The following is a 19,576-nucleotide window of genomic DNA, read 5'->3' on the forward strand; positions in this document are numbered from 1 at the left end:
TCAGAAGTACAAAGCAGCCGACCATGGCGGGTGCTGACCACAACCACACTGCAACCACAACTACACACGCATCACCAGCAGTCACACACGCAATCTGAACTCCTCGTATAGTTTTTATACCACTATACTCGCTGTCAAAAGAGCTGCAGGAGACGTGTCTCGGTGTGGAATCTTCTGAGGACCTTCTCCTTCCATTCATTCAGGCATTTACGTGTGAGGTCTCTCTCGAAGGCCAGCTGTACCAGTTGTGCCTTGTGTGCATGGCACATGGACCGTCGATGGTCAGTGAAGACATTCCTCAATGTTGAGAATGAGTTTTCACACATGGCAGTGGACGCACCAAATGTTAGTCCAAGTCTCATAGCAGTCACTACACTTGGCATGGCTTCCAGCGTTTTGTGGTATGTTGAGAGGAGTTTTTGTGTTGTCCATCTCTCGTTTGGCTGCTTTTCTGTCTGTGAGCGAATAAACTGCTTTGCAACCACACACTCTGTTTCATTGATGGTTGACTTTGTTAATGTCATGATGTGCTGGAGCAAGTGGGGATCCAAAAACGTGCCATTTTCAGGATTCAAGGCAGCGAGTGAACCGGCGAGTTGTGTGTTGCGCTCACTGAAGCGCTGAGCGATCTCGCCAAGCACAGTGTCAATTGCGCTGTAAAAAACCCTCTGCAGTTCCGTCTTGTCATTGTCGTTGTTTTGTCCTGTAGTCTCCAAAACTACAAACTGTTCCAAGTTCTTATGCATTGTGCGTCTCCGTTTTGGTGGTGTAGGTGTAGAAGTGCATCGTTGGCCTTGTTCCTCAAATCAGTGAACTCATCCTCAGAGCGGAGTTTCTTCACGCACTCTGTAGCACTCGCCACCAGTTCCAACCCCGTTAGCAAGTCCATGTCCTCTGCCTGCAAGAGTCTGTGAGGGCCATCTAACATCATCAGCAGTTTTTATACAAAGATAGCAATGAACATGAAGGCAGGCCCAGAGACTTCCCCCAAAAGCCCAATAGCCTCCATCCTCATCTCTGCACCGTAGGCGCGCTCTGCATCTATCTCCGACAGTAAGGATGTGATATCCTTAAAAGATCCTATGATCACAGACACGGTGGCTAAATGTCCCGTCCACCTCTGATAAAGAAGTCGTTTTAACCGCTCACATTTATACTGTGCAGCAACAGTGGGCTTTCTGAAGAATTTGTACAGGCAACAACAAACCTCGAGGAAATCAGTGACATCTTTCTCTGCTGCCAGTGCGTGGATAACTACCAGATGGAGTTGGTGATTTAAGCAGTGCACATAGGGGACTTCTCTTTCCAATATCTCTTGCAACAACGTTTGCACCCCACCGTGCTTCCCAGCCATTACCGAAGCCCCGTCGTACACCTGACTTAATATTTTTGACGTATCAAGTCCTGTTTTTGGCAGCTCTGCAATTATTAGGTCTGTCAATGTTTTTGCATCTCCAGCGTCGGCTGTAGCTATTGTGAGTAGATGATTGATATGTTCTCACATTCAGTGGGGTCCCTCGTCCCATCCACCTTGATGGTAGGGATCCACCATCCACCAGCCTACTTCTTCCACGATGGCATCCGTCACAACATTACTCAATGTGCAGATCAGTTCATTCTGTATTTCCGGACTAGTATAGCTTGCGTTTCGTGGGATATGCTTTATTATTTCGGCTAGCTCGGTGTGTTTCTTGAGTGTGTAGTTTAAAAGCGAGAGAAAGAGCCCACTGTGCCCGTCTGACATATCGTCAAAATTATCAAGGCTCCCTCTAAAAGGTATCTGATTTTCGGCGAGAAATCCCACAACATTTATAAGAGCAGACACATAGTACTGGTTTCTATTTAGCTGGTCAGCATTGAGGAGTGTGGAAATCTCCTAACCACAATCGATGCACCTCTCATTCTCCTTCCACCTCAAAACGCAAGTTAAATGTTCCTTTGAAGTTGCGTGTTTGTGAAACCCCTTGTCTTTCTCAACGGCATGTTTCCAATTCCGGTAGCCTTGCACTGTGAAAGTAGAGTCCACTGGGCCACGTGCGGTGTTAAACTTCCTACATGGATAGCAGAATGTTGCATCTGTCTGCACACTGTATTCCAGCCATTCATTAGTCTGGTACCACGAGGACACAAACGAGCGACTCTTGTTCTGCAACAGATGGCCGGGGTTCCGCTGTAGAACAACTTGATTTGATCTCTCACTTCCAAGATCATCGGGAAGCGGCTTGACAGTCACACCCGACCCCGAGGCCGCCGCCGAGCGTGGAAACTCGGCTGTCTGCGCTGGGGCTCCAGCCGCAGGGCTAACGTTGCTGGCTTGGCCAGGTTGGCCAGCTTCTGTCGGTATTTCATCGACATGATCGTCTTTTCCTACTCCAACTCCAACTCCAACTCCAACTCCAACTCCAACTCCAACTTCTCCCACAACATGTCTTTCATCATCTTCTTCATTTTCGTCGCTTGCATTTTTTTCTTTTTTGAGCCATTTTCGTATATCCATCATCCACGTCTTTTTCTCGTGCTACAAGCTCGTGCTCTGTGATTAGTCCCTCGTGACTCAGTTACTAATCTCGTGACTCGCGAGATTTGACGGTTGACGGTTTTATTTATTAAATGATGCATCCACCAAAAACAGGTTTTATCTGCATCATTTCAAATGTAAGCACGATTGCAAACACATATTTTTAATTTTTATTATAAAATTACTTTTGTAAGATGGAGGGTTGATGGGTTGAGAATGTCACGTGGTGCACGTGCACTTCAGCTTTAATTATGTAAATTTATGTCTTTTCCTTAATCATATTATCATATTATGACTATACAGTAAGTCCTCCCTAACCGGAAGTTCGCATATCGTAGTTTCGATTATTCGTAATTTAGTTTTAATGACCAATTTTTCAATTATCGCAAACGTTTTATGCCTATCGTAATGTCATTGCAAGGAAAAACGCAAAAAAGTTTCAAACTGTCTGCAAAAAACAACAATTACACAGGATGCGCATAAACATACTTTCACTTTACTGCGCATGTACTGTATGCTGTACTGTACGTATTCTCTTCACGCTCGCCTGCATACCTTCCAGTATGAATCCCAAGCGACCCGCAAGTCTTTAGCTGAGCACACCTCGTTTCAAGAGATAACGAAAGGCTTTCACATTGAAGGTGAAATTGGATATAATTAAAAGACATGAACGAGGTGAAGGGACAACGGAAATCGGCCGCGCGCAGCAATCACTGCATCGACTGTACATTCGATCGTTCACAGTTCGGCAAAGATAAAGAAAATATCACAGATTGCGACCAGTTCGAGTGCAACGACACTAACGAGAATGAGAGATGGTGCCATGCACAACATGAAGCGTTTATTATGTGTGTGGATGGAAGATCAAACTAAACGTCGCATGCCTTTATCTCTTGCTGTGATGCAAGAAAAAGCGCGTCGTTTGTGAGGGCATTGACCCACGATTACGTGATCAATTACTTCTCCAATCATGTTGAGAAGTATCTCCAAGGAGAACAACATTGACAACAAATCTTTGCTGCTTGTAGACAATGCTCCTGCCCATCCTCAGCAAATGGAAGACTGGTGTGAAAACGTGCAGGTAGTATTTTTACCACCAAATACTACCTCACTTTTACAGCCTATGGATCAGGGAGTTATTGCTGCTTTTAAAGCCTATTATGTTAAGCATACCATGCTGCAGCTTATCAAAAAAACTGATAAGGACAAGCTATCAATCAAGGAGTTTTGGCGAACATACAACATAAAAATGGCTTTGGAAAACATGAAGGATTTATGGGCGGAGGTGAGTGCCTCCACAATGAACGCTGTGTGGAAGAAAGTGTGGCCTGAGTGTGTCCACAATTTCATGGGGTTTGCTGATGTTCCGTTGATTACAAGTCAAATTGTAGACCTGGTGCAGGAGGCTGGTTTTGAAGAGGTTGACGAAGAGGATGTGGATGACTTACTGGAGTCTCATGCAGAACCCTTAAGCAATGAAGATCTTATGGAGTTGGAACAGCAGTGGGCTCTTGATGAAGAAGAAGATGCTGTGACACCTTCATCCGAGCATCTCACCATGAAAAACCTCAGCCAAATCCTCAGCTCGTTTGAAAGTGCCATAGAATTTGTTATCGAGCAAGATCCAAATCTTGAAAGGAGCATTGATTTTAGCTGTGTTGTTAGTGATGCCCTTTGTTGCTACAAGGAACTTTATGCAGCAAAGAAAAAGAAAGGCATCCAGCCCACTCTCCATGCATTTTTCAAGCCAAAAGATGCAGCACCAACTCCATCCACCATCCAGGATGCTCCTTCAACCAGCTGCCAAGAGACCGTTCCCGCTGGTGAAGAAAGTGACAGCACAGTGTCAAGTGAAGAGGGGGACGATTCTACCACTCCGCAAGTGTGACTTGTCCACCGCAATCAACTCCGTTCCTCCAGCCTCGGGGTAAGTCGCCATGACTCGAGGAGTGTGTTTTGTTTATTTGTGTTTATGTCCAAAAAATTCCGAGCCAAAACACATCCTCCCTTTAACACATTGGTTTCTATGGGAAAATATGTTTTGTTTAACACAGTTTCGCTTATCATAAGGTTTTCCAGGAACGCAACCCTTGCGAAAAGCGAGGACTTACTGTATTACATTTATACCTAACTTAAAACCAATCAGGTGACCTGCTCAATCGGGTCTCCATATCGAATACGCTGATTGGCTATTCCTGAAAACGAAATGATCCACGATATATATAACCACCCACAACATCGACATTCGACATGAGGTCTTGGCTGCCGGCGTTGGTGCTTGCGTTATTATCTTTTATCTTGTGGTCTTGGACTGTATTGTCTTGCCAATTGCTTTTGGAGATGCGCTGGCAAGCGCACACTTATCTCTTGACTGTTATTCAAAGAAGGATATTATTAAAGAACAGTTTATCCAAGAAGGCCTTATTATTCACCACGTTGAACATCTGGAATCAGGGTTTTAGTTCACACAGGTGAATTCTTAAACAGCAAGTTCACAGTGGGCGCTCATCCTTAAACACTAAGTTGTTCACAGGGTGCAACAGGGCATAAATGGGTGGCGTACAAGTGGGGGGGGGGCACCAGATGCGCCATGGTGGGGCATTGCACCCAAATACCCCCCCTCGCGACGGGCCTGGGTGAGAGGTGGCAGGGGACGGTGGGGGGGGGGGGTTCAGAACAGGGACCCGACCTTGCCCAGCAACGCCAGGTACCCCTGCTGGAATGCATGTATGTATGTATGTATGTATGTATGTATGTATGTATGTATGTACGTACGTATGTATTGTTCAAAACTTCACCAAACAAAAGTTTGGTAGCACTATGGTTAGAGTGTCTGCTCTGAGTCTCAGGGTCAGTGGTTTGATCCCTGCCCAGTCATACCAAAAACTTTAAGATGGTATGTGTTGCGTCTTTACTTGACACTTAGCTTTTAAAAAGGATAGAGCACTGAAAAACAACCATAAGTTGCTGATAATAGCATAAGCTTTATCCTTCTGTGTTGAAGTTCCTTGTTATGAAAGTCATATTATTACCTCTGTCACTGAAGGTGAAGGAGGTTATGTTTTCACCCCTTTCTGTCTGTTCGTTTGTTCCTTGCAAAATCGAAGATTTTTCGATTTTGTTATTCTGTCTGTTTGTCACTGACAAGTCACAATTTTAAACTGATCTTCATGAAACTTCACCACATGGTAGAATTTGTCAAAAGGAAGAAGCACATTGTTTTTGAGGTCAAAACGTGGACATCGTCCAAAGGTCAACAACTTAGGTGAGATTTCTAAAATCCTCAATTTTCATCCGATTGACTTCAAATTTGAAGAGGATTTATATTTCAAGACACTTAATTCAACAGTCAATTCTTTTTGAAGTCAACGTCGACCAAAAGGTCAACATAAGCCCAAGGTCAAAAACTAACGTGGTATTTCTAAAATCCTCAATTTTCATCCGATTGACTTGAAATTTGAAGAGGATTTATATTTCAAGACACTTAATTCAAGCAGTCAATTCTTTTTGAGGTCAACATCGACCAAAAGCTCAACATAGGCCAAAGGTAAACAACTAAGGTGGTATTTTTAAAATCCTCAATTTTCATCTGATTGACTTGAAATTTGAAGAGGATTTATATTTCAGGTCACTGAATTCAACCACCAATTATTTTCGAGGTCAAATTTGTTTTATGGATTTTGCAATATCGTGCTCTGCACGACGTCTTCTTCTTGTTTGTTTGTTTGTTTGTGTGAAGGATATCTCTAAAAGTTGTGGACAGATCCGGAGCAAATTTTGTGGACAGGTTTGTTGTGTGACAAGGATATGTTCTCATGGATCAGGCATTATGTGGTGGAGGTATGCACTCTACCAAGTGCCCTTTTAGTTATTATAAGTTGCCATCTGAGCCAGCACCTGAACAACTTACAGACCTGCATCCCATTGTAGTTTGTAGTAATGTGGTGATGCCCACACATGTAAAGATGGTTCCAATAAGCTGGCTGATGGCCACCTGGTCTTTGCCCACACACATGGCTTCAGCAAGCAAAAATGGTATGGCAATAGTACCACTGAAGCATGTTAGATAATGCTGGTGAAAAGAAAACATCTGATTAGTAAAATATTGCATTTTCGAATCATTCCAGTTTTTATCTACAGCACAAGACAACCATGATGACCAAAGCGAGATGGACCTTTGCAAGAATGAGTCAAAAACCTCCAACCCAAGCATGATGGAATGGTGTAACTTCAATGAAACTCGGCACACATGTAGCACATTTCTATATAATTTGTTTCCACCCCATTGTCATACATTTTTCAAACATTTGGTGAGTTCCTTGATGCCATTGAGATGTGTCATGTTTTAGCCGATGAAGCTTTTTGAAATGTGCGAAAAAAACAACTTTTGGACTTCCTGCTGCCATGTGACTGGCGATCAAGATGGCTAAAGGGGCATTTAGGACTCTATAAGCCACTCTCTGTAGGAAGACCCATCAAAATCAAGGAGTCGAGAGGATGGCTGGAATGGCTGAATGGAATAGGAAACTAGTTGGACATTCGATTATAGTACAACACCTAATAAAAAAAATTAATATCTTTAGTACAAGTATTTAAAATCCCAAAGCAAAACCAAAAGGGAGTAACAATGGAACCAAGCAAACCAAGCCTTAACCTCAATGTTCATTGTCTTAACCTTATTAAAGCACAATGCCTAACTCTACAAGTCAAGCAGCAGGCCAACGAATGGTTTCAGGTTTGTAAATATCCTCCATGGTGAATTGTGTAGTGTACTCTGTGGTACTGGCTTTGAGACAATAATAACACTGGGTAAACTAGAAGACGAAGAATCGTCACATCTTGGTTGGCAACCAAGACCATATAATGAGCTGCAGTGACATAAACCACATCATACAAAAGAAAAGTGGCGCAGAAGTTGAAAGGATGATCGGTGAAAGATCATGCTCCACAGAATACCTTGGAAAAACAGCATGCTCCAATACGAAAGCTTTCACATTGAATCATAGCCGGAAAGTGGTAGGATGTAGACAAGAAGGTGAGTTCACCTTTGAGCAATGATGCTCTTGACTCTGGGAGAATATTGTTACTCTCATTTTGTTTACTTTTGACTTCTTGAAGTGATGTGATCACCATACTTGCGTAGTCTCAAATGCTGCAAAATATTATTTTGTAACTTTGTCTGCAGTTAACTCAGCAGCTTTGTTACTCTGGAGTCAGCTGTGGTTCAGCTGGAATAGCTTCGCATAATTCAGGCGGTGGTATGGTTCTCTTCCATTGCCCTGAGGCTCTTCATTCTGACCAACTCGGACCTGCACTCTCTAAATTTGACCAGGTCTGTAACCAGATCTTCGACCAGCTCTGACACGTGCTTTAGTGCACTAGCTTTTATCTTCAACTCATGAGTCCAGTGGAACCCGAAACCACTTGGTGAATTTTGCAATTATTTCACCTTCCTGTAAGCCATTCAATATACAAGCATGTCCTTGGTCTGTTTCGTGGGCTTTCACCAACCCCACGATCGCACCTGGGCTGTGACCTTTGACTATTACGTGGGGAAATTTCACACAAAGACAGATAAACAACGGGGATGGTTCGATAATGTGGGAAGGGGAGGAAGACGGGGCTTAGACATAGACACTGGGGTAAAGGGACGAGCTTTCTAAACACATGCTCGACATGCTTTATTACCCTGCACTCGCAAAGCGAAAAGCAGAGCTAAGCAAACGGTAACATACATACGTATGGCGTACAACGTATGTCGTGTCTGCATTTTGTTAACAGCGTAATCTAAAACCGTTCAGTGGAGGAAATTGAAACTTTACCCCATGTTAAATGAGCATGTGATATAGTGGTCAATCTTTTGAGGTCAACATCAACCAAAGGTCAACACAGGCCGAATTTCTAAAATCCTCAATTTTCATCTGATTAATGAGAGATTTGAAGAGGATTTGCATATCAAATCACTGAATTCAATCGCCAGCTATTTTTGAGGTCAACATAGGCCAAAAGGTCAACATCGGCTGGAATTTCTATATTTGTCAATTTTGATCCGATCGACTTGAAATTTGAATGGGATTTTTATATCAGCTCACTGAATTCAACCACCGACTGTTTTTGAGGACAACATAGGCCAAAAGGTCAACATCGGCTGGAATTTCTATATTTGTCAATTTTGATCCGATCGACTTGAAATTTGAATGGGATTTTTATATCAGCTCACTGAATTCAACCACCGAATGTTTTTGATGACAACATAGGCCAAAAGGTCAACATAGTCAAAATTTCTAAGATTGTCAATTGTCAGCCAATTGACTTGAAATTTGAACAGAATTTTCACATCACCTCACTGAATTCAACCACCAATTATTTTTGAGGTCGATATAAGCCAAAAAGGTCAAGATAGGTCAAATGTCTGAAATCCTCAATTTTCATCTGATTGACTTGAAATATGAACAGAATTTTCATTAAAATGACAATCAAGTGTCACGTGGGCTGGCAGCCATATTCGATCTCAGGGTTTATTCGAAGGAAAATTTACAACTGCACAAACTCTGATGCGAGGCAGGGGCGGGAAAAAATGGAGGCTGCGAAGCAGCCGAGCATGACGGCGTTTGACAGTGACATTGACAAGCACATGATGGAAGTACTGGTGCCCTTCTTGAAGCTACAAGATGCTGACATCAAGGCTGTTCATCAGCTAATATGTCCAGATTTGGACCTTGAGGAACTCGGTATGGAATACCAAGATCTTGTATCTTCTGGACAAGAATAAGACTTAACTCTCAACAAGCTGGTCAAGTATCTGGTGTCGAAAGAACTGTTTCCAAATCTGGTGAAGGCATTAAGCAGAGTTGTGGCTGCCAAGCCTCATTCAGCAGATGTTGAGCGTCTTATAAGTAGCAGCAATGCTCTGAAAACATGTGAAAGATCAAGAATGTCAGTGGAGACGGGAAATCTGTATTTGTACATACATTACAACATGCCACCATTAGAAGCATTTGATCCTAGGGAGGCGGTTATGATTTGGCTGTCATCAAAGGTACGCAGAAACAAAAACCATGGCAAAGTAAAGTTTGAAGTCCACTTCAAGGGAGTTTTCACAGAAGCAGAACACAAAGTAGAGGATGACGAGCCTGACGAGGTGGAGGTACCACCTAAGAAGAAGGTCAATAAATTCTAACTTCTTACAGTTTTGCTTACTTGGACAGGTTCAAATGTTCATTTTCGTTAAGTTCTACAGATTTTGTTGAATCTTACTCATGCCAAAGACAGCTAGCGAGTTGGACTTTCCTGAAACTTGGTTCTAATGTTAGTCATAGTCAACCTCAGGCTCAGGTTTATGATTTTGTTATTTGTGTGACGATGAGCAACCACTTGTAGTTTCACATCTACTGTAAATACGTTTGATAATCTTCACTGTTTAAGATATAATTTGTAATGTGAAATGTGGTAGTTTATGTCATATATTGTGATTTATGTAATATGTATGATTGCATTATATTGTAAGGTTAATAAAAAAATAAGTTTTGGTCAGCTATCAGACTATCAGTGACATCTATTGTGGTTCCTTCCTAGTTTATGACACCCTAGCCATGCAAATTCAAACAAAGAACAAATTGACAACTGCACAAATCTGGATTTACAACTGCATATTTTGAATTTACAACTGCACAAAAGGGGTACAACTGCACGTTAGAATAAACCCTGTTGGATCTAAGGGAAAATCTTTAAAAATCTTCGTAGGAGAAACTGCTTAACCGATCAATGCAAAATGTAACTCATTGATCGACTACCCATGGGATATATGGTTTGATAAAGATGACGTCATCAGTCACGTGGTCTGGCAGCCATATTGGATCAAAGAAAAATAACCCAAAAAGTTAGCCAACACCAACTCCCTCTCAAGACTGCACAGGGTATGTATTCCATGAATACCATCTAGTTATTTACTGGAATTACACCACACTTACCACAAACATGTATTATGAAATAACTATTCCAATCTATCTCCCATTTTATCCCCAATACCACATCCGTATCACTGCCCAACCCTCCTCTCAAGAGAAATGCATCCCCAAGTCTGTGGAAAAGGACCAGGCCAGGTTGGCCATTTATCAACACACAATTCCCCTCTTAGTCGAAGACTCATTCAATGCATCAAAAGGTTCATTTCTCTCGTCTAGGTGTCAATATTTTTTTCTCTTTCGATATATAGTCAAGGCTCATGGAATAGCGTGAATACAGAATGGGACAGGACACAACATAATAAAAGGGACAGCAAAAGGTGAAGGGAAAATTGCCAACAGCAGGGTGGAGGGAGAAAATAGATAGAGACAGACAAACAAGGGAGAATGCAAGGGGTGGACAAGATGGATACAGAAGCAAATTTTTTGGAGGGGTGGGGTGGTTTAACCGGTGTAGAAAAGATCATGGTTTTAAATGGGGGATAATTTGAGATGGTGGTGAACAGCTGCCTTGAAGACTTGCAGGGAAGGATGAGATTGAAGAGAGTGTGGAAGTTGGTGTTCCACAGGTGGGAAAAAAGAAGAACAAATGAGTGGACGTGAGCAGTGGTTCAGGATTTGGGCGGTATTAAAAAAGAGGAACTTGGTTTCCATGGTATCAAGCTGAGTAAGGTGTCAGGCATGGGGCACCAGCACAGAGGGGAGAGCAATACTCCATCAAGCTGTGGATGAAAGCCTTGTCAGTGGATAGTAGTTCAAGTGTGCCTGCCAAGGAAGGACATTGCCCGATGGAGGATGCCTAGTCGGTGTATGGCTTTGGAGGCCAACTTTGAAATGTATCTTGCTCACGAGAGATCAAGGCTGAGAGTGAGACCCAATAATTTGAGTGAGTGAACTTCTTCAGGAGGGTTGTTAAGAAAGTAGATGGGAGGGTTTGCAGTACAGTTCTTTCAGAGAGAGGGAGGAAGAGAGAGAAAGAGAGAGAAAGAGAGAGAAAGAGAGAGAAAGAGAGGGAAAGAGAGAGAAAGAGAGAGAGAGAGAGTGAGAGAGAGAGAGAGAGAGAGAGAGAGAGAGAAAAGAGAGAGACAGAAGGAGAGAGAAAGAGAGAGAGATAGAAAGAGAGAGAAAGAAAGAGAGGGAAATAGAGAGACAGAGACAGAGAAAGAAAGAGAGAGAGGGAAAGAGAGAAAGAGAGAAAGAGAGAAAGAGAGAAAGAGAGAAAGAGAGAAAGAGAGAAAGAGAGAAAGAGAGAAAGAGAGAAAGAGAGAGAGAGAGAGAGAGAGAGAGAGAGAGAAAGAGAAAGAGAAAGAGAAAGAGAAAGAGAAAGAGAAAGAGAAAGAGAAAGAGAAAGAGAAAGAGAAAGAGAGAGAGTTTTTTTTTTCAGGTTAAAATACATATTCAATGTGTTTGGCCTGTTTATGATTTTGTAAAGGTCTGAGAAGGAATTGGCTGTTGCTTCACGTCAAACAGATGAGGGATTGACTGTCAGGTCAGGTTCGATCTGTGACCTGCTGCAGGTACCATGTAAACCTGTACTAACCTGTTCCATGGTCGGGTTGGCGGCGACTAAACCGACTCCCCCACCAGGTTTTCTGGTGAGGAGGGTGTTTGGATATGAACACCGAGCAGGATTAAAAACAAAACCTGTCAAAGGGCGGAGGAGCTCCTTGTGCCCAACGGCCATCCATATCTAGTGCCCAACTGTGTCTGCGGACGTCCTCCTGCAGTTGGGTCACTTCTTATTTGGAGGTTGGTGGCAGGATTTGCACTCCGGCCACCGCAAAACCCTTCATTCCGCAAAACGCAAAAACGCAAAAAAAATCTGAAAACCCACTCCGTGGGAGTACCTCCTGTGCAGCTTCCCTTCTCAGGGCAGCTCACCGGATGACGGGATTGGGGCAAAGCCTTCGGTACCCCCAATCTTTGATGATAGGAGGGAAACCATGGGGTAACATCCCTGGGTCAGATTGCGGGAGAGTGTGTCGGAGTGGTGCTGAGGTGTCGTCCACCAGACGGCGGTCTCCTTGGGTCAACCTGAGGCGGTCCCTTCAGGTGGGTGCCTGGAATGTCCTATCCCTAAGAGAGGATGATCACCTGTCTCTGTTATCATCTGAGCTCAAGCATTTGGACATCGGGATTGCAGCTCTCTCTGAGGCTCGGAGACCGGATTGTGGCGAGATAATGGTGGGTGGTTACACCTACTATTGGTCTGGTCGCTCTGATGGTTACCATACCCAAGGAGTTGCTGTAGCTGTGTCCAATAAGCTGACCCCAATGATAATTGAGGTAACACCGGTCAACGAGCGTATTATGAGATTAAGGATTCGTCACTCCTTAGGTGTCATTTCCCTGGTCTCTGTTTATGCTCCGACTGAGGCGAGTGATCTCACAGAGAAGGATGCATTCTACACCAGACTCGAGTCTGTGGTTGATCAGTGCCCCAGACGAGATACACTTCTCATCTTGGGGGATTTCAATGCGTTGACTGGAACTGATAGGGATGGTTATGAGGTGTGTGTTGGTCCCCATGGGTCAGGAACTATGAACCAGAATAGCACTAAGTTCCTTGACTTTGCAAGAAGTCATGGACTTAGGGTGGCTGGTTCATGGTTTCAGCGCCCACAAGCTCATCGTTGGACTTGGTATTCCAACGCTGGCGGTGTGGCAAAGGAGATTGACCATGTCCTCATTGACGGTCGTTGGAGGATGATCCAGAACTGCAGGGTCTACCGGAGTGCTCAGTTCCTCAATACTGACCACAGGCTTGTTGTAGCAACTCTAAAGCTGCACCTTAAATCCTGGAGAATGGTACCATCCCAGCCTAGGCTGGATGTTGCCAAGCTCAGGGATGAGAGAGTAGGTGAGGAGTTTGCGAACAGGCTGAGTGGACACGGGGCGTCTGGGTGCTTTGGGGGGTCCTGAAGAGTTGTGGAGCGCCTTCAAGACCACCGTCCTTGATGTTGCCGGTGGATGCCTTGGAGCTCACCGCAGGGCAAAGAAGAATTTTGTCTCTCAAGGGACACTGAATACCATTGACCAGAGTCGCAGGGCCAGGCTGAATGGCAGAGCTGAGCTGTTCAGGGAGCTGAGGCGTAAAACTGTACGTGCACTGAGGGTGGACAAGGAAGCCTATGTGCGAGGAATCTGTGAGGGGGTAGAGCATCACCTGTGGACAGGTGATTCTCGTCCCGCTTACAGGGGAATTCGCGCATTACGTTCATCCAAGCCCATCCCTCGGAGCACTGCAGTTCGAGCAGAGAGTGGTAGGCTCTTGACAGAGGAGTTTGAAGTGAAGGCCCGCTGGGCCGGTTAATTTGAGCGGTTGTGCCAGACTGATCCCCCAGCTGTCGAGTTGGACGTCAAGGGTGTTACAATCCCTGTTGCTGACCCTCAAATCAACTGTGGTCCACCTTCGCTTGTGGAAACACGGGCTGCGGTGAACCAGTTGAAACGGGGCAAAGCTCCAGGGATCTGTGGCATCCATGCTGAACTTCTCAAGGTTGGTGGAAATGCTGCCCTCGTGTCGTTGCATGCAGTTTTGTGCTCTGCCTGGAACACAGGCATCATCCCAACTGACTGGAAGAGGGGCCTTGTTGTCCCTCTCTGGAAAGGGAAGGGTGATCGCCAAGACTGCAACAACTACCGAGGGGTGACGCTGCTCTCAGTGCCGGGCAAGGTCTTTGCTCGGATAATTCTTGATAGGGTTCGCCACCATCTGCTTGAGCACCAGCTTCCAGAGCAGTCAGGCTTTACACCAAAGAGGTCAATGATTGACCGTATCCTTGCACTTCGTGTCCTCACCGAACGCAGACGAGAGTTTTGGCAGGGGCTGCTTGCAGCCTATGTTGATCTCTGTAAAGCGTTCGATTCAGTGAATCGGGATGTCCTCTGGAGGATTCTTGGTCTTCGTGGGGTGCCACCAAAACTGATCGATCTGATGTCTGAACTCTACTCTGGTACTGAGAGTGCTGTGAAGTGTGGTGGTACCATCTCTGACTTATTTCCAGTTGTTACTGGAGTTCGTCAGGGATGTGTACTTGCCCCCACACTTTTCAGCACTTGTATGGACTGGATTTTAGGGAGGATGTCGGAGAGATCAAGTTGCGGTGCATCGTTTGGGAATGTCAAGATCTCGGACCTTGATTTTGCAGATGATGCAGTCATCTTTGCGGAGACTTTAGACATCCTCTTGGGGGCCCTCGAGGTGCTGAATGAGGAGTCGGAGCCGTTGGGATTACGGGTTTCTTGGGTCAAAACTAAGATCCAGGCTTTCGGTGACATCTTGGATGCTGCTGTCCTGTCTGTGTCTGTTTGTGGTGAGGATGTTGAGGTCGTGGAGAGATTCACTTACCTTGGCAGTGATATTCATGTCTCTGCTGGCTGCGAGTCAAAGGTCAATAGACGTCTGTGTCGGGCCTGGGGAGTCATGGATTCACTGGATCATGGGGTGTGGCGCTGCCGGTACCTGTGCGGGAGGACGAAAGTCCGAGTCTTCAGGTCCTTGGTACTTCCATTCTTGCTCTATGGGTGCGAGACTTGGACTCTGACCAAGGATCTGAGACGGAGACTTAATTCCTTTGGCACCAGGTCTCTTCGGAGAATCCTTGGCTATCGCTGGTCGAATTTTGTGTCCAACGAGCGGTTGCTGAGAGAGACTCGGATGAGATTTGTTACCTGCATAGTCCGTGAGCGTCAGTTGCGGCTGTATGGACATGTGACTCGTTTTCCTGACGCTGATCCTGCTCACCAGATTCTCTCAGCGAGGGAGTCTCATGAGTGGAGGAGGCCAGTGGGCCGACCACGTGCCTCATGGTTGCAACAGGTTGACCATCATCTCAAGGAGATGGGGATGGGCCTGGCATCTGCCTGGGGGATGGCCAGACGGAGGCCCCTGGAGTACCGGCGGAAAGTGGACGCAGCGACGCGCTGTTCTGGCACATGCTCCCATACCTGACCCTGATGAGGGATGTCATAGCAGAGGGTGGAGTAATCAACAAAGAGATAAAGAGGACTTTCCAGTGTCAGAGAGCTCATTGATGAAGATTCAGAATAGGATGAGGCCTCGAACACTGCCTTGAGGCAATCCAGTCTTGACAGGGAGAGGAGAAGAAAGGAATCCGTTTGGTACCACACGTTTGTTACGAGAGTGGAGGAAGTCAGCAATCCAAGATTGGAATTGGCCTTGGATTCCATAGGCAAACAGTTTGGAGAGCAAAGTGGGATGCCAGACTGTATCAAAAGTTCTAGATATGTCCAGAGTGATGGCCCTAGACCCATGTCTGATATTTAGGGCCTCCATCCATTGTTGGGAGAGTATAACAGCAGGACCAAAGTAGATTGACCTGGTCTGAATCTGAATTGATGATCTGAGATGAGGTTGTTGGAGAAAAGGAATGATTTTATGTCATCTGTGATGATGGATTTCATGACCTTGCTGATGATTGGACGTGGAGTGACTCACTAATTTTGACTCAATAATTCATTAATTGACTCAATAATTCATTAATTTTTTCAAACACGTGAACTCTGGTAGCCAATCACTTGCATCTTTCCAGAAAGCCAATCAAGGCACGGGATGTTAAAAAGGCCGAAAGCCTCAACATCCTCACCACAAACAGGCACAGACAGGATAGCAGCATCCAAGATGTCATTGAAAGCCTGGATCTTAGTTTTGACCAAGGAAACCCATAGTCCCAGCGGCTCCAAATCCTCATTCAGCATGTCGAGGGCCCCCAAAAGGATATCTAAAGTCTCTGCAAAGATGACTGCATCTGCGAAATCAAGGTCAGAGTTCTTGACATTCCCAAACGATGCAGCGCAGCTTGATCTCTCCAACATCCTCCCTAGAATCCAGTACATTCAAGTGCTGAAAAGTGTGGGGGCCAGTACACACCCCTGATGAACTCCAGTAACAACTGGAAATAAGTCAGAGATGGTACCACCACATCTCACAACACTCTCAGTACCAGAGTAGAGTTCATACATCAGATCGATCAGTTTGGGTGTCACCCCATGAAGGCCAAGAATACTCCAGAGGGCTTAGATCGAACGCTTTACAGAGATCAACATAGGCTGCAAGCAGCCCCTGCTGAAACTCTCATCTGCCTTCGGTGAGGACCTGAAGAGCAAGGATACGGTCAATCGTTGACCTCTTTGGTGTAAAGCCTGACTGCTCTGGACGCTGGTGCTCAAGCATATGGTGGCGAACCCTATCAAGAATTATCCGAGCAAAGACCTTGCCTGGCACTGAGAGCAGCATCACCCCTCGGTAGTTGTTGCAGTCTTGGCGATCACCCTTCCCTTTTCAGAGAGGGACAACAAGGCCCCTCTTATAGTAAGTTGGGACTATACCTGTGTTCCAGACAGAGCACAAAACTGCATGCAATGACACGAGTGCAGCATTTCCACCAGCCTTGAGAAGTTCAGCATGGATGCCACAAATCCCTGGAGCTTTACCACATTTCAATCGGTTCACCGTAGCCCGTGTTTCCACAAGCGAAGGTGGACCACAGTTGATTGGAGTGTCAGCAACAAGGATTGTAACACCTCTGACATGCAACTCAACAGCTGGTGGATCAGCTTGGAACAACCGCTCAAAGTAACCGGCCCAGCGGGCCTTCACTTCGAACCCCTCAGTCAAGAGCCTACCACCCTCTGCTCTAACTGCAGTACACCGAGGGATGGGCTTGGATGATCGTAATGCGCGAATTCCCATGTAAGTAGGACGACAATCACTTAACCACAGGTGATGCTCTACCCCCTCACATATTCCTTACACGTAGGCCTCCTTCTCCACCCTTAGCGCACGTACAGTTTTACACCTCAGCTCCCTGAACAGCTCAGCTCTGCCATTCAGCCTGGCCCTGCAACTCTGGTAAATGGTATCGTGTCCCTTGAGAGACAAAATTCTTCTTTGCCCTGCAGTGAGTTACAAGACATCCACCGGCAACATCAAGGATGGTGGTCTTGAAGGCACTCCAGAACTCTTCAGGACCTCCGAGAGCACCCAGACCCCCCAAATCTCCATTCAGCTTGTTAGCAAACTCCTCAGCTGCCCTCTCATCCTTGAGCTTGCCAACATCCAGCCTCGGCTGGGATGGTACCATTCTGGATTTAAGGTGCAACTTCAGAGTTGTGACAACAAGACTGTGGTCAGTATTGAGGAACTGAGCACTCCGGTAGACCCTGCAGTTCTGGATCATTCTCCAGCGAACATCAACGAAGACATGGTCAATCTCCTTTGCCACACTGATAGCGTTGGGATACCAAGTCCAGCGATAAGCCTGTAGGTGTGAAACCATGAACCAGCCACCCTAAGTTCATGACTTCTTGCAAAGTCAAGGAACTTAGTGCTATTCTGGTTCATAGTTCCAGACCCATGGGGACCAACACATGTCTCATAACCATCCCTATCAGTTCCAGTAGATGAATTAAAATCCCCCAAGACTGGAAGTGTATCTCGTCTTGGGCACTGATCAACCACAGACTCGAGTGTGGCGTAGAATGTGTCCTTCACTGTGAGATCACTCGCCTCAGTCGGAGCATAAACAGAGACCAGGGAAATGACACCCAAGGAGTGACGAATCCTTAGTCTCATAATATGCTCGTTGACCAGTGTACCTCAATTATCATTGGGGTCAGCTTATTGGACACAGCTGCAGCAACTCCTTGAGTATGGTAACCATCAGAGTGACCAGACCAATAGTAGGTGTAACCACCCACCATTATCTCGCCGCAATCCGGTCTCCAAACCTCAGAGAGTGCTGCAATACCGATGTCCAAACGCTTGAGCTCAGATGATAACAGAGACAGGTGATCATCCTCTCTTAGGGATAGGACATTCCAGGCACCCACCCGAAGGGACCGCCTCAGGTTAACCCATGGAGACCGCCGACACCGTTAGGTGGACGACACCTCATCACCACTCCGACACACTCTCCCGCAATCTGACCTGGGAATGTTATCCCATGGTTTCCCTCCCCAACCCCCCTCTCCATCCCTTTAAACCCTGATGTTTTTTTTAATGTCATGAACAAACTTCAGTACATCATGGGTGATGAAGATTGTGGTCAACTTTCATCGAAATCATGTGTGCAGCTTCTGGGTAGAAAGCAAATACCTATTTTGGTGGGCAACCGGCAACCCCCCCCCCCATAAACTCCCCAAGACCCCAATTTCTTTTCAATGTCGTGAGCACACTTTACTACATCATGGGTAATGATGGTTGTGGTCAAATTTCATTCGGAATTGTGTTCCATCAGAATTTAGAACGGAATTGTGTGTGTAGTTTATGAGAAGAAAGCAAATACCTATTTTGGGGGGCAAACCTCTTCTATTCCTATGGTATCCATGGCGATCTCCACTCATGGCTCACAGACTTTCTCTCCTGCCATAGCCAACCTGTGGCTCTAAATGGAGTTCTCTCATCCCCTCTTCCTGTCCAGGCTGGAGTTCATCAAGGCAGCTTTCTGGGCCCTGTTCTTTTTCTGGTTTTCATCAATGATCTCTCCGACTCTCTGCAAAATCCTCTTTATCTCTTTGCTGATGACTCCACCCTCTGCCGTACCATCTGTCATCCATCAGACCGGCATGCAGCAGCTTGTTCGCTCTCTGCAGATCTGGATAACATCACAAACTGGTCCAACACTTGGAACATGTCTTTCAACTTTCAATCCTGACAAATCTCACACTCTCACAATGTCTCTCTGAAAGGACAGTTTAGAACACCCTCCCCCCCATCTACTTTCTCAACAATCCTCTGGAAGAAGTCCTTTCATTCAAGCTTCTTGGTCTCACTATCTGCCATAATCTTTCCTGGGAAAGTCACATTTCCAACCTGGCCTCCAAAGTCAGTCGCCGACTGGGAATCCTCCGTCGTGCAAAGTCCTTCCTCAGCCCACCTGAGCTCCTGAACACATACAAAGCTATCGTCCACAGCCTGATGGAGTACAGCTCTCCCCTCTGGGCTGGTGCTCCTGCCTCCCACCTTTCTCAGCTTCACACTGTGGAAACCAAGGCATTTCGGATCATTGGTATTTCCCACGATGTGGTTGAGTCTTTAGGCCTCTCACCCAATCACCGCAGGCAGGTCGGT

The 19,576-nt window shown here is 45.6% G+C and overlaps 1 protein-coding gene across 3 annotated transcripts in view; it reads right to left on the reverse strand.

Annotated features, from left to right (window-relative positions):
• Positions 1–19,576, reverse strand: part of LOC147026853 (solute carrier family 23 member 1-like) — a 78,152-nt gene that overhangs the window by 47,777 nt on the left and 10,799 nt on the right. For 2 of the 3 annotated variants that reach the window (XM_085882699.1, XM_085882698.1), the window contains exon 3: positions 6,433–6,590. The exons of the other annotated variant lie outside the window; for it this stretch is intronic. In XM_085882699.1, the coding sequence (XP_085738825.1) occupies positions 6,433–6,590 (158 nt within the window). The remainder of the gene's footprint in view (positions 1–6,432; positions 6,591–19,576) is intronic. 3 annotated transcript variants of the gene reach the window in all.

This window comes from Eptatretus burgeri, chromosome 5, assembly GCF_056783735.1.
Source record: "Eptatretus burgeri isolate ZD-2024b chromosome 5, Ebu_testis_v1, whole genome shotgun sequence".
In the NCBI taxonomy this organism is placed as follows: domain Eukaryota; kingdom Metazoa; phylum Chordata; class Myxini; order Myxiniformes; family Myxinidae; genus Eptatretus; species Eptatretus burgeri.